Source organism: Falco biarmicus, chromosome 8 (genome assembly GCF_023638135.1).
Source record: "Falco biarmicus isolate bFalBia1 chromosome 8, bFalBia1.pri, whole genome shotgun sequence".
NCBI classification, from domain to species: Eukaryota; Metazoa; Chordata; class Aves; order Falconiformes; family Falconidae; genus Falco; species Falco biarmicus.
In genome coordinates, this window is record NC_079295.1 from 42,062,939 (window position 1) to 42,088,374 (window position 25,436).

The following is a 25,436-nucleotide window of genomic DNA, read 5'->3' on the forward strand; positions in this document are numbered from 1 at the left end:
GCGAAATGTGTGAATCGGTGGGCTAGAAAATCATTTCCCCATTTGACAGCTGTAGAAAAGCTTCCTTTTTCACAGATCCTTTTTAAAATTGGGTGAGATCTTTCTTATTTTCATCAGATTGCTTCTCATCCCTAATCCTCCAAACTAATTTAGGGAGGATAAAAAAGAGACACTTGGCAGAACATCCTTCCTTGATGGCAAAAAACTTCTACCACCGCAGGGTTCTTGTGCTGGGAGCCTGGTCCCCAGCATCCCCTCACCGGGGCTCAGCAGAGTTCAAGGTCGTTTTTGACACTTAAGGGCCTCCTGGGAAGCCGAAGGAGCAGAAAGGGCTGCAGGAAAATATAAAAGTTGCTTTTGTTTGACCATACAAATTGGCAACGGCCGCGCTTGCAGCCCTGGGGACCGCTCTGCTGCAGCTCCAGCATCTCTGTGGCTTTTGCAGAAAGGCTGGCAGTTAGAACGAGATCTGAATGAGATGTAAAGTCCCTGGGAAAAAAGGTTAATAAATCTTCTAAGAAAGGAGTTGGGTAGGAAGAAGCCCAATGATCTGAGAATTACTAATTACTTGCTTTTCAACAAATAATCCCTCCCTTAGGAGAGCCAGTGCTGCTACGTGAGGATTAGGCAACGAAATACCGTATTGACAACATCAAACTATTCATTAGCCAAGCTCTCCCCGTCTCGCTCCGCAGATCGGCGGCGAGAAGCCGTCCAAGAGAGGAGGCACGAGCTCAGTCTCTCCCTCGGGCTCCCCTCCCCACCGGACTGACCCGTCCACCAAAGCCCCAGCACCCCCAAGCCCCACGCCTGCAAACCAAGATACCTGCTACAGTTTTGAACAGCTACAAAAATAGGTGGAAATACCTGTAAACATCCACCAAACAGCCTAACTCAGGCGTTTTAAAAGTTTTAGCGAGGAACATGGCGTGGGTTTGCTTTTGTCACCCACCCTCTCCCCACCAGGCTGCATCCTGCTGGCCACTGCCCCCTCGGCGCTGAGGATGCTCGTTACAAATGGTCTGCCTAACGAGGAGGTGCTGAATTGCACGTCCTCAGCGTGGTGAGTCTTTGCCATCCCACCGAGGTGCGGTGCCAGGTCTATTTCTGCACCACAAAGCAGCCCGCTGTGTTTAGAAACAGCTCTCCTGGGGATCCCCCGGGATTTTCTGCAAGGGATGAGTTTTAGTAACCCGCCTCAATTACTGCAAGCGATTGCACAACCCAGTTGTGCAATAAAAGAACAACAAAATTAAAAAAAAATTGCAACAGTTCAGTGCTTTTTGGAAGCGGACCGAGTCACGGCAATCTGCCAAACTTGTTTTCCAGGGATCAAATGGTGCTGAAGAGAAACATCTGACCAAGCCACAGCCCACAAGTGAAAATACTTGTGATTCACCCCTCGCTCATTTCAGCAACTGGAGAGCTGACACGGCTGATCATCTCACCAACACCAGAATCAAACCGTGCGGATGTCACCTCAGCCCAGGCTCTAGTTTTAGAAGAGTAAACTTCTGGTCCTTCCACTTGCTCGGAGGTTTCAACCACCATTGGCCAAAACTAGCAAGAAATGTTTCATGTGAACAATGAAGTTGGCAATTCTGGTCTAAAGGAAATGGTAAAACTCACAGTAGTGAGAGAAAAAGAAACACCGGCCGGCTTAGTGGCGTTAGACAGACCTACCAATGTTCCTTCTTTAAGGTTAAGAGAAAAATATACATAAATCAAGACATCTTCATCTTCCACCCACTTAGAGCAAAATAAAGGGGGGCTGAGGTGGTCCATTAAAGAGGGTAGTGATCAACTAGGGATCAACATTCTTTAATTGAAAATGTATCTTTTTTCTCCTTTCTGTAAGAGTCTAAGAATGGTTTAAGAGTACCTTTAATAGTACCTTCCTAATCCACACCATTTGACTTGTGACCACATCACATGTTGGTATAAAACAGGAGCGACATGAAACCAAGCCTGCGCACATCAATGGGTCAAAAATTCATTATAAACTTTGATGGATCTCGAAAGTAAACATGTAGCCACCATGAAGGCACACTGCCACAGCGAGGCTTCCAAGAGGTAATTTCTTTCTCCTAACCTACTCCACAACCTTATGAAGACCCAGAAAACAGCAGATCAGAGGTTTGAAAAGGAACAGCAGGATCTACAAAACCCAGGAGGTTTGTAGATCATGTAGAATGTGCATGGCCATATCGCTCTACCAAGTGCCAGCAAAACCCAGCTGTGCCGCAGCCAGATGACCCCCACTAAGCACTGGGTGGGGGGAACTGGCGGTGAGGGGCCAGGAGGGTTACGACGAAGCATAGGATGAACATGAAAGCACTGCTAGCAGAAAGGCTGTGTGACCCGACTGCTCTTCCAGTATTAGTAGTTCCGATAAAGATGCCATAAACCCAAGAGAGTGCTTGAAAGGAACCACATGGTTAAATAGGAATTGGGAAACACTTACAAGAGATTCAGAGTCACTGAAGACGTTGATCTGTTTGGGCTTTGCTGACTGAATTCTAGACTCGTGACGTACAAGGTGCACTGACATTCAGTAATCAAGAGCACGTCAATCTGACACACATTAACTCGATGGTAAGACCACAGGCTGAAACAAGACAAGTTCGGACTACAAAGACAAGGCAGCTTTTTAGGCACAAAGATAATTAACCCTGGCCAAACGCAGCCTGTCGCTGCAGCCTCACCAAGGGCGTTTCTGCACCCCAGCTGCATGCTGCCAGAGGCCACCTCCAGCTCCAAGAGGAGCTGCTGCAGGGCTGGTGTTGCAAGGATGTAGAGGACAGGGGTCCCCAGGAACTCACCAAGCTGCTGGCAGTGACACCACAGACCCACCCCAGCACCCTCCCACCAGCACAGGCTGCCTTCTTGCACAGGGAGGCCTTCACTCACCTACTTACAGCATCTACAAAACCTGGGAAGAAACCTGGTTTGTCACCAGAAGTAGGAAAGGATGATCAGGTCAGTACAGGGTAAAGCAACTGCTGGGACTTCTGCCTGACTCGAGAGGTGTAGAGAAAACACACATGCTCCAATAGACTTGAAAGCAAGATGCTTGGAAGCTCTCTTGCGTTGACTTTACAAGGGGGAAGAGGAGCCTTGCAAGGGTGGTGAGAACGACTCTGGCTGTGCTCAGCATCATGTCCTATGTTCAAATGGGAGCCCAACACCCAGCAGAGCTGGTGTGTCAGGACAGCTCTTCCAAGAGGAGCCACAGCAACCACAACGTCCCAGCAGTGACAGAGAAGGGGCATATCCCTTTGGTTAGGAAGGTCTGTCTGTGCTGGACTCACAGCAGGCAGCAAAGAACAGTTCCTAGGAGCAACCTGAACACATGAAACCTTTTTAAAAGTGTTATTCAATGCTTCAGAGGCAAAGCAAACTCCATTTTGCTTGCTCCGGTCTCCTCTGCCTCTGCCATTTTTGGGAAATGCAACTCAGGTAAGTAACTCGCACTACAAAAATGTAATGCCAAGGAACCCAAAAGGCTCTCAGCAAGGTAAGATGGATTGCTATTAAAATCACATCCTGATTCCCAGCTACACCTGGCCTGTACCTCACTGCAATTATGTCCAAAGCACACACGTATGAATGAACTAACACACACAAAGGCCATTTCCACTACAAGTCAATTACTTTTTTTTTTAATTCAAAGAAAAAATGGTATTTTAATAAATACTGCAGAAACATTAACCAAACATACAAAGTGACTTCAACAATTAAAAAAAAAGTAATGAATGTCCTGCTTTATAACAGTTATAACTTATTTTTTCCACAATATTTAAATACAGAAAGCACTTACCAGCTATTTTGTAATACTGCCCTAAGCGCGCTGTTGCATCAGTCAAAAGCTTATTACGGTAGTAAAAATGTCTTTTTGTGGGAAATAATCGGAACAGGTGTTTTTGTTCTTATCAGATGAAACAAAGTGCCGGAAACACACAGAACAGAGTTTTAATTATGGTAACCCTTTACCCTTTGCGCAAGTTGTCACAAACACAGCCTTAACACTTCAAAAATGAAGCATTAACCTTGGGAACAAAACGCTTGTCCTCAACAAGCGATAGACACGCTGGTTAGAGCTTACAGTATCCTTCTTTTGAGAGAAGCTATGAAGTTAAGTCAGTAAGCAGTTACAAACCATTTTAAAGGCCGATTTATTTCACTAACAATAGTATTCAATAAGCAAAAAGGAGTTTGACTTAACTGGTTCACTGATGTTTCATGATTGTTGTCTGGATACACATTTATTGATCTTAAAGACTAAAGGCAGTATCCAGTTTCCACTGGGGACCCCTTAAGGCGTCACAGTTCCTCAGACCCCATTTCCTCACCACGAGCAAATGCAGTCTGCAGTGAGAGACGGCTGCCTCACAAGTAAGAGCATCACAAAAGATAACCTGACTCTGCTGGCTCATTTGCAGATTCTTGGTTTTTTTGCAAAGATAATTGCAGTGAACCACATCACAGAATAGCACCTCTCTGTAGCATTTACAGAGAGCTAGATCCTGGGATCTACCCAGCTCTCCAACTGCTAGCAGAAGCAGGAGTCTCAAGGCTTCCCCAGATGGGCAGTAAGGCTTAACAAATTATCACGGTCATAAAATTAAGGATCATTTGTCATCATAGCTCCGAGCACCTTTCACTTGAACCTACAGCGACATACCCACACAGTACACCAGAACTGGAGATCATTTCCACTCTAAATTACAATCACAAAGAGGAATGGAAAGTCACAGGTCCTGCAACAGGCAGGTAGTTTGCCCCCACACCTCAATTTGATCCATTTCATTTCCACAGTGCAAGGGTACCTATAATACTGGGAACTCTCAAACTGTTGTCTTCATTACCAGCGTGCTCAAACATAGCTTGTGCTGCCGTCTCAGGAAGGCAAAACTCCAGACTTCTCACATACAGTGTTTTCCTCTAAGTGACACACAGGCCTCAGTATACTCTCCATTTTAATGATGAGCTACTAAAAAAAAAAATTAGATCATATCCTTTGGAAAACCAACTATAAGGTCACAGGGATAGTTCCTTAATAAGGAGGGCATATTAAGAGTGAAGTCTTTAAAAAAACATTAAAGTATTATTTTAATGAAATCAAAGTGGTAGCATCCAGGAGTAGAGCATTAATGAAAGAAACAAGCACTGTCAATGACATCTCTCTCCTTCGCAGCGTTATCTTCCCATTCACTCTTTTCTCAGCACATTCAAACATTTTCCCTTTTTTTATCTTTTTGGCATTTTCTTCAACATATTTCCTGATGCCACCTCAATTAGAGCCATTTCTTCTTGCTGCTCAGTTCCTAAGTACAGTCTCACACAACAGGTGAAGTCTCGGTTAAAGCACTGGCATAAGCCCTCGTTAAATACCATGTGGCTGTGTACTTCATTGAGCCTCCACCCCTCCCAGACGCTCTCTTCCTCCTTCTCCAGGAAATCAAGGTCCTTCACATCACCGTGCAACTCTTTGCTTTGTCCTTTCGCAAGTCTGTCGCCACTGTGGAAAGTTCTGGCCTGCCAGGCATGTGTGAAATTCGCTTTGTTGCCCTCTGCGATTTGTTTCGTTTAACATTTTTATTTGTTTTATTCACACACGCCAAGGTGGCAACATGAAAAATGTCTCTGACACTGTTTTCCGACTGTAAGGCTGAGCATTCAATATACGTAGCCGCTCCAATCTGTTTGGCCATATTTGCACCCTAAGGGAAAAAAAGCACATGCGATCAATACCAAGTTTCTGCAGAGTGCCAAAGCAAACAATACAATTACTTTTCAGCACTGTTTTCCATATACAATGTTTTGTGAAAACCAAAGCTAACGCTCCAGCACTACAGCCAGCAGCTAATTTTGCAAAATAAACAGAGCTTTGGTTCCAAGATGCAGTGAACAAGTATCCAAGCATTATCTCCTATGACGATAAATACAAATTCAAAGAGAGAAGATAAGCTCAGCGACCTGCAAACAACTGCAGAAAGCCGGAAGAGTATTAGTAGGACCTATTTAGCAGTTTCACCCTTGTACCTTAACTCACATCTGTGAACCACGTGCTCGCCGGGAAAGGCCCAAACCTGGCAGCTTCCAGATTTAAGCCCGCTATCTCCCAAAATGCATTCTGACTGCCTTAAGGGCTGGCCAGTGTGCCCCTGACCTGGAGCGGAGCTGTGCTGCATCTCCACGAAGGAGGCAAAGTTTGTAGGGAAACGTGCTGTGGGTTTCTGGGTCAGGGATAGTTATATCAACTTGTAGCTAAGGAAACAGGCCAAAAAAAAAAAGAAAAAAATGACATTAGCAGTTACACAAGCCCTTCCTTTTTGATTTTAAGTGCATTAGAAGTCAAAGCAGGGATATTTGTTCCAGCAGCACAAGGAAAACACTACGCAATTCCAGAAGATGACAACACCCTGGTATCCTGTTGTGCATTTTGCTACTGGAAGACAATACAGCATTGTATGGAAACAAATGGAGTTCTTTGAATGGAATTTTACTTCTGAGGGATGACTTTTTTGTAAGTTACGAAATCCAACCACATCCTTGATGTGCCACTCCTCACATATTCAGGGGGCCTGAGATACAGGCACAAGTCAGCCCAACCCCTCCTCTCTGCTCTAGTGCCAGGTCAACAGCACTCGCCTATTTGGACCCATCTGTTTAGCCTCCAGCGTGCCCTGTTTACACTGCAGTGATGCGGCTGCCATCTTATCAATTGTCGGTGGGAGTGGCTGATAAAGGAGTGTTAGTCCATAGGCCCAGCCCTCCCCACAGTCAAACATCCTATGAACCAAGCCTAGCCGATACCTCAGTCACAGAAATGTTTGCTCAGGTGCAGCTGACTAGCTGACTGGAAACTGGCTAGCATACTGGAGGCAGGGCATCACCATCAACTCTCCTTACCCTCCCAAACTTATGAAGTTAAGAGCAATGTGGAAAACACCAGTAAGTTCTTTGATCCCATGTTGACTTAACAAGGCAAGGGAATTTAAAAATAAGCTGCGTATCTCGAGCCCAGAGGATCCTTTCATACAACTACCAGAGGAGGGTTGCTTCATGCCACCAGGGAGGGACTGGGCAACCAGAAGATACAACCATGGCTCCGTCCAAGCTTTTGCTTACATTCAGATGGAATTATGGGAGTCTGTCAAGTATGACCTTCCCTGTAACACATACAATTTTCCCTTTGGCTGCCAAGTAAAAGCTCCTGGCTTAGCCCTTTGTCTTCAGCAGACTCCTGTTCCTAAGGACTGCGGGCTCAGCTGTGACACCAGAGGAGATGTGAATCTTCAACTCCAGGGGATAAATCCACTTGTCACTAGATTTTTTGATCACTATCCATCATGAGACTTGGTGATTTTACTGAAGTACTGTAAAAAAAGTAATACATGAACTTACGTATGCAGTAAGTGGCGGACTATTTCCTTTTAAGTTTTTAATATTAAAAAAATAGTATGCAAAAGCACAGCTCTGAAGCTGAACAACATTAATGCATACATGCAACAGTGGTGGTCTGTAACTATGATGACATCTTCTGCAACAAGCAGGATTAAAGGACACTTCTGAATCGTTTTACACTAAGGTAAACACCTGGCATTCAGTTTCATACAAAACTGTCTGAGATGGAGGGATATTTACTGTGTGAAATGTAGAAAAATGCCATAAGCAGCATAAGCCATCACGGTACAACATCCCATGCTTTATTTTAATCGAGATAATCACTTTATTATCTCTTTGCATTTTCCAATTTAAACGTGCTGTAGGAGACTGCATTATTAGCAATTGCTAATTGCTAGGAGCTGCTGGTTTGGAAAACCTGAGGCTGTGGATAAAGCATCAAAAACTGTTTGATAGCATAGGATATACAGACTAGATAAAGTCACATCTGGAGATACCATTCTCGCTCTTACACCCTGCAGGGTGTATCTGAAACCATCACTGATTCAGCAGCAACGTATAGACACATGTGAGTAATAACACACATTATATAGAGAATACACAAAATAAGGGGAAGTTTACCTTCAAGACCAGTTTTCCCTTGTTCTCTGCCTCCTGCCCTCCCATGGCCTGATTCTTTTCCTTTTCACCTTGGCTTCTCTATTCCCTGATGGCTGGCTGCAAGCTTCTCACTTCCCCAGCAGCTGAAAGCTGCTGCCAAGAATTAAGATGCTTTCTGGATTTGCTGCCACCTTCTGAGGGAGCTAGAGTGTCCTTACAGGTGTTTTAAGGCAACAGGATTTTAAAGGGGACATTATATGCAATACTTGTCAAGATGCTTAACATCAAATGAATGACATTCAAATCTAACGTCTGAAGACAACAATTTTACCAATTTATCAGTAAATAAATGGGACATGTCACCTCTCAGTTACTGTTTTGGCCTCTGTAGGCCCAGAAAAGCAGGAAGTTTATTTCCAACTCACTTAAAAGGCTCTTTGCAACTAATGAGGTTACAATTTTATGACACTTAAACCATACGTTGTGGGGCTGCATCACTTTTTGCTGCATCCAGCCTACAGGTAGGCTTTGCCTTTACTCATAAGACCTTTCAAATTCACCTTAGTCTAGTAGTAGAGTATGCCCATCTGTCTTCTAGGAAGCACTCATGTCAACACTGGGAGAAGCTGTTCCTAAAGATGGCTGCAGTGATAGAAGAGTCTTATCTTTCACCCCTAAGTACAAAGATGGATGTGGCACATACCTGATCGTAGGACACCGGTGTCTGCCTGTGATTGGAAAGCTCCACTAGCGTGCTCACATCTGTGCGCAGATCTGACTTGCAACCAACCAGAAGCATTTTGGTGTTTGGACAAAACTCCTGGATTTCACCTTTCCACTGTAAAATGTTAGGTGGTTGTTATACTCGAGTAGTTGAATGTTTAAATCCAAAGCAGCAACGGATACAAGATTAAGTTTAATAAGTCATGACATTTTACATGGAAATACTCTTACGTAATAGTTTTATCTACCTTCAAGCTAATTTCTAAAGGCATCAGTTCCAGCAGAATCCGGTTGCAGATGAAATCTTACAATCTCATACACTCACTAATTCCACTGACTTACTAATCAAGAGGGAATGACTTGAGATTGTTTACCTACATGAGTAAAGGTTTGCAGACCTGTCACACCTCACAAGCGGTAAACACCCAGCCATTGCCATTTGCAGACAGGAACCAACGAACACCAGTGTCACCAAATTCAATGGTTCCTCAAGACAGAGCTACAGAGGTAGGTCTTATATGACCACAAAATTAGCACTGCTATATACTGGCTCATGGCTACACCCTCACACCTAAAACTACATGAATCTGTCAAGGGTTCAGCTATTCTGAGCCAGTAATAAACCCCTCATACAGAACGTGTGATATATTTCTGGGGTTTCTTCCTCTACGTGGTTATTTTGAGAACAAAAGAAAGCCAAAAAAATTCCCAGCATAATTTGAACAGATCATACAATCCCTAAAAACTTAAGGATATAATCCGAGTTTAAAAGCATATTAAGAAAAAACTCTTGCAGAATTAAGCAACAGTATATTAACCAACATTATCATGGACAGAAATGAGAAAGACAGTTCTAGATGCTTGTTGGCACAGTTAGTAGCTGAGAGAATTGTCTTTTAACTATTTTCTGTAGATTATTCAGAGCATTGTATGCCACTTTATTCCCAGTGACACAAAAATCACCAGCCCCAGCTACAGAAAAAAGGAACTTCAGGTCAGTAAGCCTTAAAGACAACACTGCAAAGTTGAGTCATGGTCAGTGACCAAGAAGAGGACCAGGACCACCTCTGCAAACACAGAGCTTGATTATGAAAATTCAGTGTTTTAAGTCGGGGAGTCTGGCACTGAATCTCAGATCACTGAGCCTGTGAAAAATTCTGAAGTTTGGTCAGGATTGCATTTCCATGCCACTGCTTGGACTTTCAGTGGCTTCCAGAGGCATTTGTCACTGGCTCCTTCTAACTTCAGGCTGAGAAGTTATGTAAAGCCATGGCAAAAGCCCAAACACTTGGCAGGCATGTACTAACTGTCATTACAACATGGCAAAGTTTCTCAATCTTGTCTGTTATATGAATATAATGCAAGAGACAAATTCTTGCTGCACCCAGCCCTGCGCCTCACACCACCCTGAACAATTCACTGCTGGTTAAAAGCTGAGGAATGAGAATTTACTTCACCCCTAAGCATCCATTAAAGGCTTCTTGTTTTCAATTAACATTCATCCCTTTCAAACAAATTCTAGCAGTGCAAAGCACGGTCCAGTCATCTCTCCATTAAAAGAAACAAACCAACGTTTCTAATATAAGAAACAGCACCGCTCTTCAGAGATTTAATGACAAGCTACTCAAACAGCTCTGTACTCAAATGTTTCTTGAACACTTGCCTTCTTTAGCACACTGTCAAGAGTTTCTGGCCGACTGATGTCAAAGCAGATCAGGACAGCATCAGAATCTGGATAGGAGAGCGGGCGAACATTGTCATAATAAGGAGACCCTGCAGGGAAATAAACAACATGTTTATTAGTTTGTATTTTTCACTTTCTGCAGTCATTCAAGCTTATTCAGAACGATTAGAGGGGTTTTCAGTGAAGCTCTTCAGTAGCACCCAGCTACCATCATTTCTTCAACAGCACTGCATTCCCCAAAGGCTCATTGCAGTTGCTCATTTCCCTACTTTCCTTTTGTTTCTCACCTACAAATGCAACAGCTTTCCCAAGTAATTAAGAGTGATGGCACCCCAGTGACCCATGTCCCATAAAAGCTTGTGATGCCCCCAATAACAAGTTAAGGGAAATCAGGTCAGCCCAAGTTTAAGTCCCAGCATTAATGTGCAGGGATTTGACTTTTGAGAACAAATCCTTGACATCCAAAAGGCTTCTGCAAAGCAGATTTGTCACAGTTGTGCTTTCATGGGAAAAATTCAGAAAGTTTTGAAGTAAATCCATTTTGTTTCTTCTAACATTTAATTTAAAACAAATAGTTCCAAGTGCAAAAAGCATCTTTAGTTGTCATGAATATCTGCAATTTTCAGAAGAAACTCTTGCTTCAAAGCAAAGCATTCATTGCAGTATTCCAGCAGGGAAGAATCCCAGCCCTAAAGGCAGGCACGCAAGTTATCTGTCACAAAAAAGCCTCAATCTGTAAACCGATACATGCTTGCACTAAATGTTTATGTTTAGCCCATAAAACAAGTTCTTATCAACAAGATCAAAGCAAATTAGTAATCTGATGGAACAGGAATAGGTCCAATTTTGCACTTTGAGCAGGTTTTACTTCCAGATCTGTTGAGGGGTACGCTGTTTTCTTTAAGAATTGTCATGATGTGCAAAGTTAGAAACATCTCCAGAGTCAGAAATCTCATTTTGGTCATCTGGTGAATCTGTAACAGGTTGGGAGTGTGGGGTGGTGGGATGGAAATCTTCCTTTTTTTTCTAGGAAGTACCATTTGGTTTGGCCTTAACTCTGCTGAAGTTTTCATTTACTGAGGAGAATTCACTTCTAATTTGGAAGGCTACTTAAAACAGTTAAATAGTCCAACAGGATAAGGCCTAGGGCTTTAAACTGTGTGCCTGCAACTTAAAATTCATTTTCTTAGTTATGCATTCTTATTTCTGTATTTTTCTCATGAACCTAAAATATAGCACAGAACATATGCAACAGGAATACAGCTTTCAAGAGTGTTGGGGTTATCAGCTAGTTATACCACCTATTTTTGCAACTATCTAGAACTAATTGGCTGTAAAGGTCTCAGAGGCTGAGCAGACTATTAACTGGATTAGAGAAATTCCTCAAGTTTTTAACTGACAGACAGCTCATGCTGTTGCACAAGGAGTGGGGAACGGTGTGAACGTATCGCAGATGACTTCAGTTGGACAGCTTATACTGGAAGGAAGGAGTCAAGAATCCCAAGAATGTTGTTTTTGAAATGAAGAGTAACACATGGGGAATGAAGCATTACCAAACTAGGTAGCAGAAGGTAATTTAACAAGACTGTTTTATTCAAATGCTTATCTTCATAAATGATGTCAATCTAACAAAGAGGCAGCTGTCAAGAACTGCTCTTCAAAAAAAAAAAACCCAAAAAACAGTTAGGTGTCTTCAGTGGTAAATGACATATTAGAAAGACATTTAAGTGAGCTGAGCTGACCAGTAGTTAACTATTCATTTCAGCTCTGCTCGCAGTGATTATCAATAAGTGTTTTCCACTACTAATTATTCCCCAGCTATCTCCAGCACTGCTATTACAGTGCCTCCATCCAGGGGCCTCAGGGCCAAGCTATTTAGCCTGGAGCCCCAGGGCCAATTTACTTGCCCTGGACAGACAAATTGCAGAGCAGCAATGTGCCGTTAACTAGCCACCCGCACTGCTCTGTGGCATTAAACTGGCGAAAGCACAGACTGGTGCCCAGCCACCAGCCCGCACGCTGGTGAGAGCCGTGGCCTGGCTAGCTCACCTCCCCACCGAGCTCCTGCAAGTAAGGGCAGGATTGAAGATCATTAATGCTTGGCCAAGCAGTTGCTGGCTAGAAAGGAGTCTCAGAAAAGCCTCACCCAGAAACTCATTCCTAAGACACATACCTATCTTCTCACTCACCAGTCTTTCAGGGATACAACACACCATGTATGTCCACCAGCGTGTATTTATGTACACATACAGTCACCACCTCCAGCCCAGAGACTCCTTTCTACTGTGTCAGCTGTAGCTGTGTGTGTTTTGAGGGTTTTTCTTTTTAGGTTTTCCTTCTGAACGTCTCCTATTAAAGATGCTGAGCTAGAGTAAGTGCGCTTTTCTAGGCAGTCCTGCTCAGATGCAAGCTAGAAGAAATATTTGACACATCCTTTTCTTTAGGGTAGTGTGTGGCAGAACAAACGGGAACCATTTAAACTACTCGGGCTGCAGTATGAACAAAGGAAATTTCCTGATCTCATTCAACAGCAATAACTGAACCTTTATTACTGCGCAAATAAAGAGGGGCTGCGGCCCTCACTGTGCGGGCCTATTCAAACTGGCATTTCATCGTTTCGCCCAGAGAAACCCTCAGAAGCCAGGAATCTCAGGAATGAGGCTCAAGTCTGAACAGCGAACTTGAGCACAGCCCAGTAAGGCTGCTCACTCTTTTTCAACTTAGTCTGCAGATCTGAAGCCATGCCAACCCTAGAAAACAGAAGGAGAATGTAGAGCTACAGCTACAGTATTTGTGGGGAAGCAAAAAAAAAAAAGCCTATTTGTGTTTGCAATTCTGTCCCTACAAAATAAAAAATTTTTATCAAGGACAACACAGATGAATTTTACCAAGGAACTGCTGATAATGTTGCAGCTCGTCTTACTTTGTAGTGGAAGTATATTCCAGATGCAATCCCCTTTTTTAATCTGTTTGGCAGCACAAATAATTTAAGCAAAAATAATTTAAGCATTAAAAATTATCCACTTCTAAAACTTGATGTTTTGTGCAAAGCAAAACAAATTCAGCTTTTAAACTGAAATAAAACCCCTCCCCAGCAACATGGTTGGTTTTGGTCTACAGAAGATACCAGGCTTAGACTTCAGTGTTGCTATCTTAGTAACAGAATTACATAGTTAAAAGTTAAAGCATACTTAATTTTTTGATGGCTTAGTACTGCTGTTAAGATGCTAGATCACAGAGAGCTGAAGTCCTAACGTGTCTGCAAGATCCAGAGCCGCCACCAGTCCCAACCAGGAGGGTTCAGCCCTGTGTCCCACCTACAGAGCTGAACCTGGGCAGCTCCTTGCTCACCATGCTGTTCAGCCTCTGCTTGCCTGCAGGCTCTCAGGGAAGTGGTGCTCAGTAGCAGGCAAGACTTTACTATTTACACACCACCAAGCAGCCATCAGGCATTAGTCTTTGTAGCCTTTTGGACTCCAGTCAACTGAAAGAACAACAGATGAACAGCAGCATTCTCACTCTCAAACCCTTGGGCTCACTAATTATCAGCTGCATAGAAAACACATCAAATACTGCAGTGGCCACTTTAAGTAGCTGATTCACTACTGATTGCTTTCCTCCTTCCAAATCCACCTTGGCTGTTTGGAGAAAATGCAGGTGGATTTGTATAGTGAATATCCTAGAACACGTCATCTCTAAGCACATGATTATTACAATAATCATAGCATTGTTTACATTTCCACAGCTCAAACAGAAAACAGGACTTTGGCAGGTGACTTGGCATCCCCAGTTATCAATTTAATTATTTCCCCTCTAAAGGGGAAAAAAACCCTATAAAGACTAGTTACTGCTACTCTGCCACAAAAAAAAAAAACCACCAAAAACACACACAGCTCAACACAGCCAACTTTAAAGTTAAGGGAAATTTCAAATTTCTGTTTGCCTTCCAGTTATGATGCTTACTGCCAGAGAACCTGGGGAAACAGTAACTTTGATTCCTGTATGTTTCAGTTGGTTTTGGGAAGATTTCAGCACAAAACTTTATAATTAATATGAAGTTTCTATATTGACATGGAATACACTGTACACATTCAAACCACAGTAAAGCTAAGTAAAGCTAACTTGATTAAGCTCTAATGCCCTTCAGGATTTAATTATATGCTAATCCCCAGAAGTGTGTATGTATTTCTGGCCCTGTTGAGAATTATTTTATTGGAGTATCCAGTACAGTTTCCACAGTTCAACCAATAAAAAAAACCCTAAAATATGTGTTAAGGAGACACAGGTATGTATACATAATTAATGGTACATAATTTCTATGCCACATAGTGTACTAGCAAGAAACAGAAATAAAGTAGTCACTTTTAAGGGAAGAAGCCAAAAACTCAGTAAATATACATTAGACTATGCTGATGGTAGACAAAGGTGTCTAACATAGAAGCACTCTTCACATCGTCCATGAGAGTACAAGATGAAGCTTTAACCTGAAACTTCAAATACTCTACCTAGCAAAATAAGCACGCAGCTCCCAAACAGCTTAAGACTTAAGACTGCCATACTACGTTACCACACAGTGGAATAATTTATCATGTAGTTAGATTGCAACCAGACATTCCTGCTTTGAAAGAAGGGCTGGCAGTCCAAAAGCCAATTGATATTCAAGTTGGCAAGTGCCTTCCTTAATGCTGTGGCTAATTTAAATCCTTATAATGACTTGCAGAACTAGACAGTACCAGAAAATATTTGAATAATGAATCTTCCCATTCCATTCTTACTTGTAAGAGTGTTTTGCCCCATATTTCTACAGGCATATCCAAGATACAACAGAACCTTCCCAATAAATTTACAGCTAGCTTTAAAATGCTCTATCAATTGCATGACTCTCTGCATTTTGGACTTAAGAGTCCTCTAGTAAAAAGTGTGTTATTATATAAAAATTGTAACCCAAAACCATGACAGCAGGGCCTGTTCTCACCCTAGCTCAAGACTATTTTAATCCATGCCTACAGCTTCTCTCATTTTCTCAGGGAGCAAAAAAAATGCTCTAAGTGGCAGTACCTTCCCTTCAAAGGATTCAATGCAAAAACCAGACACTTACTTTAGGTCAAGTTAGGGACCAATTCGTAAGGCAGCCTGCTGCATGCTCCCAGTTAGGAAAGAGTGAAGAGGGTTAAATATGGATACTAAATACTTTCAAGATGACTTGATAAGTATCTGTAGTATACAGCAATCAAAAACAGCTAAATAGCATCCTTTCATCCCTCCCCCAAGAGGCACTGAAGTATCTCAAATGACTCCAGCCATTACCTCCCCTGTGTTGCAACTGACATCATGTTCCATGATTATTTGGCTTTTAATCAGTCATATTTTTATAAGTTAACTAAATCTAGTCCTGCTTTAAAAGTGTCATTAAGACATTTATTTTAATTCAGCAAAGGACTAGGACAATGACTTGTAAAAAATTATCAAGAATTTAAGACAATGCTTAAACACTGTCTTATCTTCTGATGTCTCTTATCTGGTGATGCGATTTTGCACGGGGTTAATAGGTTTGGGTGTTTCTTCTTCAGTCTGTGAGAAGGGCGTCCCACAACCAGAGGATCCAATGTTCAGCAATACCTTTAGAAACCAAGCACTGGACCTTTCAAACATTTCCTCTTCAGTTTCAGACTGCAAACTAGCCACTTGATCCTAAGCTTCTGACTCAGTCAAATTTTCTGCTAGTCCCAGGACAGGCCTGAGAGGACATCATGTACACACAGAGGCTGGCAGGTGTTCCTTCCACTGCTTTTGTCTTTTGAAGTGCTACAGAATGATTTCATTACACAGGTGTCTCCAGCCTTTGACATAGAGATTCCAAACCTTCCCATGTCAAACAACCTGTGGGTTGTATTTCAATAGCTAAAGATAAAATTTTCCAAAATAACTAACTATTAATTTTTAATCAGCCCTTACTCAATGGGAGTTTGTTACAGCCAGTTTAGTAATCAGGATGAAAGCTCAAACCAGAGACACTTCTAGAAGTCTGCAAGTCTTACTTGGCATAAGATGAAGAAAAAAAATCAGTTCAGAGCTAAGCTGATACTGGTTGTGGGCAGAGACACTGCCGTTTCCCAGTAATTGTGTTGCAAGAATTTGGAATCATTTCCTTAACAGCAAGGGAAAAGCCAACTCACTGCCTAAACTTTTTTTTTAAAGGGATTAACATCTTAGTTACTGGTAAAAGGACTGCTGTCATATTTAGAAGGAACTGCTGGTGTAAATTCAACATGAACAAGCCATCTACACAGCATGTCTACAGAAGAAAGGGCTTGCATGTTCTGTCAAGTTCCTCCAGCTTTCTCCCTATCATTTCTACAGAGTAACGTTGTTAGTGGGGTCATTCACCCGAGCACCTCTCCCAGCACCCTCAGTCCCTGAGCGGCAGGGACCCGCACCCCCATCCAGCACCCAGCAGGCAAGTTCAGGGGTGCACCCTCACCCCGGCACCAAGCTCAGCCCGGCTACCAATGCCAGCAGGACGCAGAGGGGCACAAGACGGCCAAGCACCCCAAAGCACAAGAGACTTTTTGCCACAGCCTCTGAAGGTACAACGCGAAGAACGAGGAGGACCTTAAGCACTGATCTTAGTATGTAGAAAAGGATGGGTCCCCCCCTGCACCCTCAGAGGGCCAAAGATACCTAACTGCCCCCATCCCTCCTGCCTTTAGACTCTAAAACACAGGGGGAAAGTCCTGTATATTGTAAAAAAGCCAAACAGGCACGAGAGAGGAGGCTACAAGGAACTCAAAGGTGAGCTGATGTAATTTACCATTAACGTATCTGAACACCTCGTCACTCTTCCAGGGGGCAAAGCGGGGGTTCCGCAGCAGCGGTGGCCCCGCAGCGCCTCACAGCAGCAACTCCCAGCCGGGCAGGTGCGAACGCTGCCCCTGCCCTGCCCGCCTGCCCTGCAATGCTGGCAAACCGCCCCTGGAGCCTTGCCCACACCCTTTTCCCTCCCCAAGTAAATGTATCGCTAACGTATACCTCAGAGTTAAAAAAAAAAAAAAAAAAAGCGGTCGCCGGTCTCGTACGTGGAAGCAGGCAGACCCGCCACGACGCGGCGGTGAGGGGCTGCGGGGAGGGTTACAACCCCCCCCCCACTCCCGCGGGCTGCCGCTCCTCACCGACGGGCGCTACAACCCCCTCCCTAGCCCCGGGGGCTGCCCTTCCTCACCGATGGGCGCTATACACACACACCCCCGCCCCCACCCCGGGAGCCGCGGGGGAGCGCTCACCCGAGGTGTCCCACAGGCTGAGCTCGATGCGCTGCGTGTCGATCTCGAAGCTGGCCGTGTAGTTCTCGAAGACGGTGGGGACGTAGCTCTGCCAGGAGAGAGCGCACGGTCAGCCCGCGCCCACCGCCGCCCGGCCCCGGCCCCGGCCCCAGCCCCGGCCCCGGCCCCCCCACCTCGGGAAAGCAGTCCTTAGCGAAGACGTGGAGCAGCGCGGTCTTCCCGCACTGGCTGTCCCCCACTACCACGATCTTGCACTTCACGTTCTGGTTGGGATCCATCACCGCCTTGCTCGATAACTTCTGGCTCGCTCTTCTTTCCTTCATTGATCTCGGCTTAGTCCCTCGGCCGGCCACAACAAAAGGAAAAAAAAAAAAAACCCCACACAACAAAACACACTCGGTTTCCCCCAAAAAAGATAAAAATAATTTTAAGAAAATTAGAAAAAAAAAAAACCACAAATGGAAGTGGCAGAGCCGCGGGACGCACTGCCGCTCCAACTCCGCCCGCCCGCCGGTCCCGCGCAGACTGCTTTGTCCCCCGCCACCCGCCCTTATTTATAGCTTCTCATCCGCCAATCACCGCCCGCCGCCGGTGCGAGGCCCGCCCCCTCGCCTCGCGCGGCCGGCGGCCCGCCGGAGCAGCGCGCCCCCTAGGGGCCCCGGGCGGGAGCGGCGTGGCGGGGAGCTGGGGGGGTCCCGATGCCGCCCCCGCCGCCCTCCCGGCGGGGACCCCCCCCCCCCAGCCAGGCCGTCCCCGCAAACCTCCCGCCTCCGCCGGGCTCCGGCCCATCCGCTGAGCCCGTGCCGGCGGCAGGCCGGTGTCATCCTGTCAGGGTGAGGTCTGGTGTGGCGCCGGCTCCCTCAGGAGAGGTGAGTGGTATAAATGTTTTTGTGGCGTTTGACTTTCATTTTATACAGGCTGTCTATAAATCCCAGTGCTGTGGAAGGGAACCTGCGGCATGCGGAGCTTTGCGTCTGTCAGAGGGGTGGTGAGGCGGGCCGGGCTGCTGCCGGGCCGGGGTCCCTCGCGGAGGTGCCCCAGGGCCATGGCCGGCTGAGGGGAGACGCCAGAATGGGCTCAGCTGTGCGGTAGTGGTGACTGTGGGCACAGGGGGGTTTCACTCAAAACAGTCACAAGGAGCATGTGGGGATCTCAGAAAATCATTCCCGCCATCAACGTGCTCCTTTTGTTTAGCTTCCTGGACACAAAACCGAGCAAAACTGGGTAACGGCTTGTGTGGGCCAGAGGACTGAGCGCTGCTCTGAGACAGCGATGCTGTACAGTGCGGGGTGCGTCCTTCCCGAAGCGACAGCCCCAGACAAGGGACGGTCTGTGAGCCGTTCGTAGCACACTTCTGCATCAAGTGCTGCTCTCCTTTCCCGCATGGCGCTGCATGGCAGGCAGACAGGCGCCCTCGGGAAGGGGCTGGCAGCAGGCAGGAGGGCTGGAACCCAGCCTGCTGCCCCTCCTGGCTCAGGCCTCACGTGCCAGCTCTGCCTAGCGCAGCCGAAGACAGCGGTGGCCTTTGTAAGCTGGGTTCTTACCCTTATCTCTTGAGAGTGTCATCCAGGCAACAGACTAGCTCTGTGTCCATTCTGGGCTGAACCATGATCAATTAGTAAACTTTTACAACATGCTGAAACAGCAAGCGCTGCTATCTTGTGGTGGGCTTGTCCGTGTTAGTTTTACAGTTGGACTCGATGATCTTAAAGGTCTTTTCCAAACTAAATGATTCCATGATTCTGTGTTTGACCATAGGGGGATACATCAGTAATGCAGACAAGAGAATCCCAACATGACATTTCAGAATTCAGTACTAATATTCTTGCTTTTGTTCCCATGTGTCACATCTTTAGCTGGTCAAATTACTTGGCTCTAATGAATTTTCCAAAGAATTTAAGCCTTGGCTTCTGCTTGGAAATCATGAGCAAAACAGTAAAATTTGCAGTGTGGTTATTTGTAAGGTCTTACCGAAAAGTTGGAGCAGACAGCTTTACATCTTTTTTTTTTTTTTTTTAATTAAAAGCTACTCTCAGCTACTTTGCAGTCTCCATCCATTCCTGCTGTCCACCAACACAGCTTCAGCTCCATGGACATATGGTGGAATGGGAGAACAGTGCAGAAACTTACTGCTCACAGCCAGTTGGGTTTCTCTCATTTGTTCAACTGTGTATATTTGAACAGGAGATAACTCTGGGAAAATACAGTTGCAGAAATGCTCTCCTGTCTTCTCCAGAGTGCAGAGAATCCTGTTTCTTTGTTCCCCTCCAAACTGAAACATGTGGCAGCCTCAGGGGCAAATGCAGGTGGGACAGAGCTCTGGAGGTTCAGCTCCAGCCCTGTACTCTTTGTGAGTCCAACATACCAACTGGGGCATATCTGACAATAAAAGGAGAGAAGACGGGGTTGAAAGAGCTCTTTGTTAATCCTGAACGGGAGCTGGGTGTGAACATCTGCTCCCTATCAGCTCATCGCTCACCTCCATACAGATGGAGGCAAGGTGCACCAAAGCAGACGCTGATGCTGGCCATTCCTTGGTGGTGGCTTGGCTTGGCCAGGACTGAGGGTGCTCAGAGGAGGAATTGCTGCTCCCCATCACTGCACACTGGGGCTGGGGGAGACAGCTCCCTCACACAGCTTACATGGAAAATTCGCATGCATCCAGCTATGTTAGGAATGTGGAAACTTTAACACACACAAAACACTTACTCATCATGACCACAGAGCTTCCATCAGCACCCTTCCCAGTAATATCATGTTTACATGCTTTGTTTGCTCTTATGATCCTGAGGCTGCCAGCGTCACCCAACTAAACCCCCAGGCTTTCAGGGTGGTCTGCCATGCTTTAGGCACTTGTGACAATCAATAAGCTACAAGGCACCCCTGCCTGCTCCAAAACAGTCTACTTGTCATTCCTTGGGGAAGCTGTTCCAGATATGTTAATCCCTGTAAAACTATTATTCATGTCATACTCTTAAGTTCCTATATCTTGATAACTAGGAGGATAACACTGGGGGGTTAACATTTCCATCGGTATTTTTCACACGCAGTCTAGGTTTTGATTTATAAAGCAGAGTTTCTTGCTTTGCTTAGTTCAAATTCCTCATTTTTCTTCAGACCCGATTCCTTTCTAGACTTCACAGTTTTGCCACTTTCCATCCAAGAAAGCATTATGCCTATATTAATAACATATATACAATGCAATCTAGTATTATCTGTGGTAATGACTGCTGATCTGGTATAAGATTTTATGGGAATATCAGAATACATTTTTCTCCTCTCAAAAGTATTCTGCCTGAACACTTTCTATGACTGTACTAAAACAGCCGAGAACAAGTGCTTTTAGTATCAGAATGACTGATTATTTAAATCTAAAATTCCAATCAGAATATCTCTCCCCGCTATGCCAACTACCAAAGCATCTGTGGAAAGTATTAAATAATATACATAAAACATGAACCTTACGTATCCCATCCCCTCCTCGTTTCTGCACACGTGTGTAGCTAAATGGGATGTACATTAAAAGAACATTACTAAGGTTTAAGGTCAAACACTTGTGTATTAGGAAATGCGTATTTCCTGTGTGTTGGAAACGTGGGCTCCCTTGTGAATATGCAGTGATAGTCATTAATTTCACGATCACGTATTATTTTTTCCCGAGAACCTATTCAGCCCACAGAGCGATACTGTCACCTGAACGAGCAGCTATTCAGAAACATCTGTACTCCTCACAGGCCAACATGTAATCTGTGCCTCTTTAGGGACACTATTCAAAACCTTCTTCTGAACACATACCCATTTGTTATCTCTTCTATGGGACTTACCAATGTCATACTTGAGTTCTTAACAGATTAAAAGAAATTATTTTTCGCCACTGCCGTATGAGATGACATGATCTGAGGAGGCCTGTTTGACAGACAAGAAGCAGTAAGGTCACAAGTACCTGCTAATTCTGGTTGAGCCTCGGTTCATTCCCAATACTTAACATTACGCGGCACCGCAGATGTTTAAAACAGAGCTCCTGCTACTTTTGTGTGTGGCTGTGAGGGGTTAGGACTTAAAATCAGAAAGCACTGCCCCACATCGCCTGCAAAGGGAATAAAAAATTCTCACTTAGGGAAAAACAGGGTTCAAGGAACTCCACTGCCACGTGTGGCTCAGACTGCTGAGGGACCAGAGCTTTGGCTGCCAAAGCCAACACCGAATTTTCCTGTTCCAATGAGAGTTTAAAATTGATGATGGTAGGATGAGATCTCCTGTTCCGTGATGTTGATATAATAATATGGAAGAACAATAGGAATTGTGAAAATAAATGCTAATTACCTGTGAACTGAAAACAAAATGAAGCTTGACACTCTTGTAATCTGTATTTTGGCATTTAGAAATCTGGCCATAACTACACTGCCGAGAAAGAATGATATAAATTTGTAAAATAAGTTCAAGACATTAGCACCTCTCCCTCGCCTGACCAACAGGTCATTGAGTGCTAAGACTGGGATGGGAAATAAAGCTCAGCTATTCCAAGTTTCAGGAGCTGAGGGCAATGCTTTAACAAAGTTATAAGCACTCTAAAATTATTTTAAACCCTCTTAATAATTAAGGTAGGTTATTAAGACAGAGGACAAGGTATTTTAAAATACTGACCGTAGTGTAATGATCCACATGCAAGTGGGAATCCTGTATGTCATGCAAGTCTGGTGCAGCGCCTGCAGCTCCACAGCACATCTGCCCCGGGCTCTCCCCACAAGGGCTGCTGTAGAGCAGCTACTCACCCAGCACCAGCGGGATGGCAGGTGTGGTGTTCACTCCCATTTACGGAGGGGTAATACAGTGGTTAAATCACTTCTCCAGGAACACCGGTGGAGTCTACAGCAGCACCAGTGAAAGGAGGATGTGCAGGAGGTCCTCACCCTTTTCCTGCCTTTGCTCTCTTCCCAGCACACCACCCAGCTAAGGAGGCTCTCTAGAAGCCATGAAAATTATGTGAATTGTTCACACGTATGTCTTAATTCTGTCTCTGGAAAAGCGTGATGTTTGGAGACTATGGAAATGTATCTATTAGGACCCAGAGAAAGAGCATCTGGGGGTATTTCTTGCGAGGGGAAGGGATGGGGTTTCAGAGACACTCCTGCTATGGCTTATGGCTGCTTGACCTTCTCATCCCGCCAGCTGGGGAATTGCCTCAAGTCAAAACTTCCCTGAAGCAGAACTTACTTCTCTCGGGTAAATACATCTAAACCAGGAAAACTCCTGGATAAACACAGTAAAAGTATCTCATGCAAATCCGACATTAGCTGCTTTGCTGTTACATTATGTATGATTTGTTAGTGCTCGCGGTGAGAACAAATTGCATGTTGGGGGTGTTCTGCCATCCATGAAATCACGTGCAGCTCAAGGACGTTTCCTGCTGTAGGATGGTGTAGGGAACAGCCTTCAGTGAGCAAGAACGCATGTGAGAAGCCAAAAATCAGCATTCAGAGCCCACAGCTTTAACTCCGGTATTTTGTCTAATTTCCTAATGCTGTTGTGCATTCCTCACTCGTACAAAATCCACACAAACATCTTATGAAGTACTGCTATCCACAGGCATCAAAGAGTATGGGTCCTTAATCTGGATGACAATAGAGGATTGAAATTCAACAAAAAGGAAGATTTGTTTTGAAATTTATTTTTTTCAAAGGCCCATCTGGATTCGAGGAAACATCCAGAGTTGTATTAAATTGATCTGGCTCTGAACTCTTATCTGAACCAGGCTCATCTGAAGATCCATTGAAATTTGTGGGGAAGATCCTATTGAATTTATTGTGCTTTGGCTCAGAGTGAAATAATTTCTAAACGTTGTTTGAGAATATCCTGCAGACAAAAAGATTTCATTTTCAGTTCCTGGAGGTTAATTATGGAAATTCGTTATAGAGGATCAGTGGTGCCAGTTGCTGGGGAGAAGTAAAACTATTTGGTATCAAATTGTAGCCTAGAGCTGGATAAAAATTTTCTGACGGAATGGATTTCCATCAGAAATATTGATATGCTGAAGGCAACATGTTTTGCAGAACTGCTTCAATTTCAGTGAAATTTGGTAGTAGAAACTTTCCGATACGAAGCTCCCTGCTGAGGTTACGCCATTCTGATTTAACCTTTTTTTAATGAGATAATTCAATTTCAAGGTTTGTTTATAATATATTTTCTGGAAACATATAAGAAATGTGTAAACTTGAACATTTTGACCTTAGCCAAAGAATGAATTTAATTTCACAGAGAATTTTGAAATCCTTTTTCTTTAATCACATTTTGGGGTGGAAAAAGTAACTGGAATTGTGCAATCCTCAATTCTCACCCAGCTCTGGCCTATCCCAGTGGGTGCTGGGGGCCAAAGGCAGACGCTGGGAACAGATTCCAGGGCAGAGTGAAGTGGATTAGGTCAGTACTGCATGTCCTTACCCATTCCTGTGAATGCTGCATTTCACAGGGCTTCCCTGAAGGCAAAGCGGCTTTAAATTATTGCTGAAGAGCAGAAAGAACTCGGCAAATAATAAATGGGGTTTGGTTTTTTGGTCGGGGTTTTTTTGGTGTTTTTTTTTCTTTGGCTGCAGTACCACCGAGGTAGTTTAATTGTCCCGAGGAAGTTAAAACTTTTTCTCTTCTCCTCAAACTGCTGCGGGCTGGAGCTGTGCTCCCCACCCCTTCATACCACACCAAGCCTCAAATATTCGGTGAACCAAAGCTTTCCTGGCTGCACAAGCATACTTGTAATTCTTGCCCATGTGAATGAGTAACAGCAGCGTCCAGGGCAGCAGCACAGACCCTCAGAAACATAGCAAGCATTTTTTTGGTGCCATTTGAAACTCTTAACACGCTTCGGCGTTGATTTTTATTGTTATTTTCTGTCCCATAGGCCCATATGGCCTTTCCCACCATAAAGTCGCGGGGCCGAGTTCTGGGCTGAATTTCGCCGCTTATTAGGCTTGTGAAGCGGATAGCTTTAGCCTTGTGGGCGACTAGCGCCAATCTGTGATTAATCTGGCTTCGATCTGCAGAAAAACCTCAGGAATTTCAGGGTGGAAAGCAGCAGGGTTCAGCAGAATGGCCACGGGCACCCATGTGCGTAAACCACCCGCCGGCTTGCCCCAAGCAGCGACGACCAGCAAGCGGTGGGGTTTGCATGTGTGGAGTCCAGCACTTCTGTAAATCAAATAGCAGAGAAGAGAAATGTCTGCAAGAAGCAGTGGTGAGCAGCATTTTGCAGTGCCACATGGGGATTTGGGAGCTGCATGGGCATCCATGGGAGCTGGGCATCTAAATCTCTGGACCAAAGTAAGAGTAACAGATGCTCAACCTTTCTAAACTCCCTCCTAGACAATCACTGGAAAAGCAAAAGCTTCTAGCACAAGTCCTTGCCCCCAAATTTCTAATTAACTAGAATTTTTTGAGGCAGCTTCTGCATGGCTGCGGGTGTCAGCACCGAGGGATTACTGCTTCAGGAGGAGCCAGTCTGCAGGGCTATTTGAGTGAGGCTGCAGACCAGAGCTGCAATAAAAAAATGAGATTTAAACCAAGCCCTTGGGTGAGACAGGACATTTCTGGGTCATGGTGACCCTGGCCTCGATTTTCACCCACGCTGCCTGCAGCCAGGAAGATGAAATGCAGAGGTTTGCTCCATTTCTTTACTTGCTTCGAGATGCTGTAGAGGTGCATAGAGGGATGTGACATGGCCAGCTCGGACACCTGGGCTCGTTCTGCAG

The 25,436-nt window shown here is 44.7% G+C and overlaps 1 protein-coding gene across 1 annotated transcript; it reads right to left on the minus strand.

Moving 5' to 3' along the window:
- Positions 1–3,646: 3,646 nt before the first annotated feature.
- Positions 3,647–18,210, minus strand: RND3 (Rho family GTPase 3). The gene is made up of 5 exons (XM_056350102.1): positions 17,871–18,210; positions 17,698–17,785; positions 10,397–10,506; positions 8,714–8,848; positions 3,647–5,723 (listed from the first exon to the last, which is right to left on the minus strand). The coding sequence occupies exons 1-5, from the start codon at positions 18,018–18,020 to the stop codon at positions 5,472–5,474; spliced, it is 735 nt and encodes a 244-aa protein (XP_056206077.1). The 5' UTR covers positions 18,021–18,210; the 3' UTR covers positions 3,647–5,471.
- Positions 18,211–25,436: the final 7,226 nt, after the last annotated feature.

Bases quoted from the DNA above. Each gene is read 5' to 3' on its own strand.
- RND3 (XM_056350102.1), bottom strand. From the start codon at position 18,020: ATGAAGGAAAGAAGAGCGAGCCAGAAGTTATCGAGCAAGGCGGTGATG. The intron at 17,786-17,870 runs GTGGGGGGGCCG...CTCTCCTGGCAG, and splicing joins CTAAGGACTGCTTTCCCGAG to AGCTACGTCCCCACCGTCTT. The intron at 10,507-17,697 runs GTGAGCGCTCCC...ATTTCCCTGCAG, and splicing joins CAGCCTGTGGGACACCTCGG to GGTCTCCTTATTATGACAAT.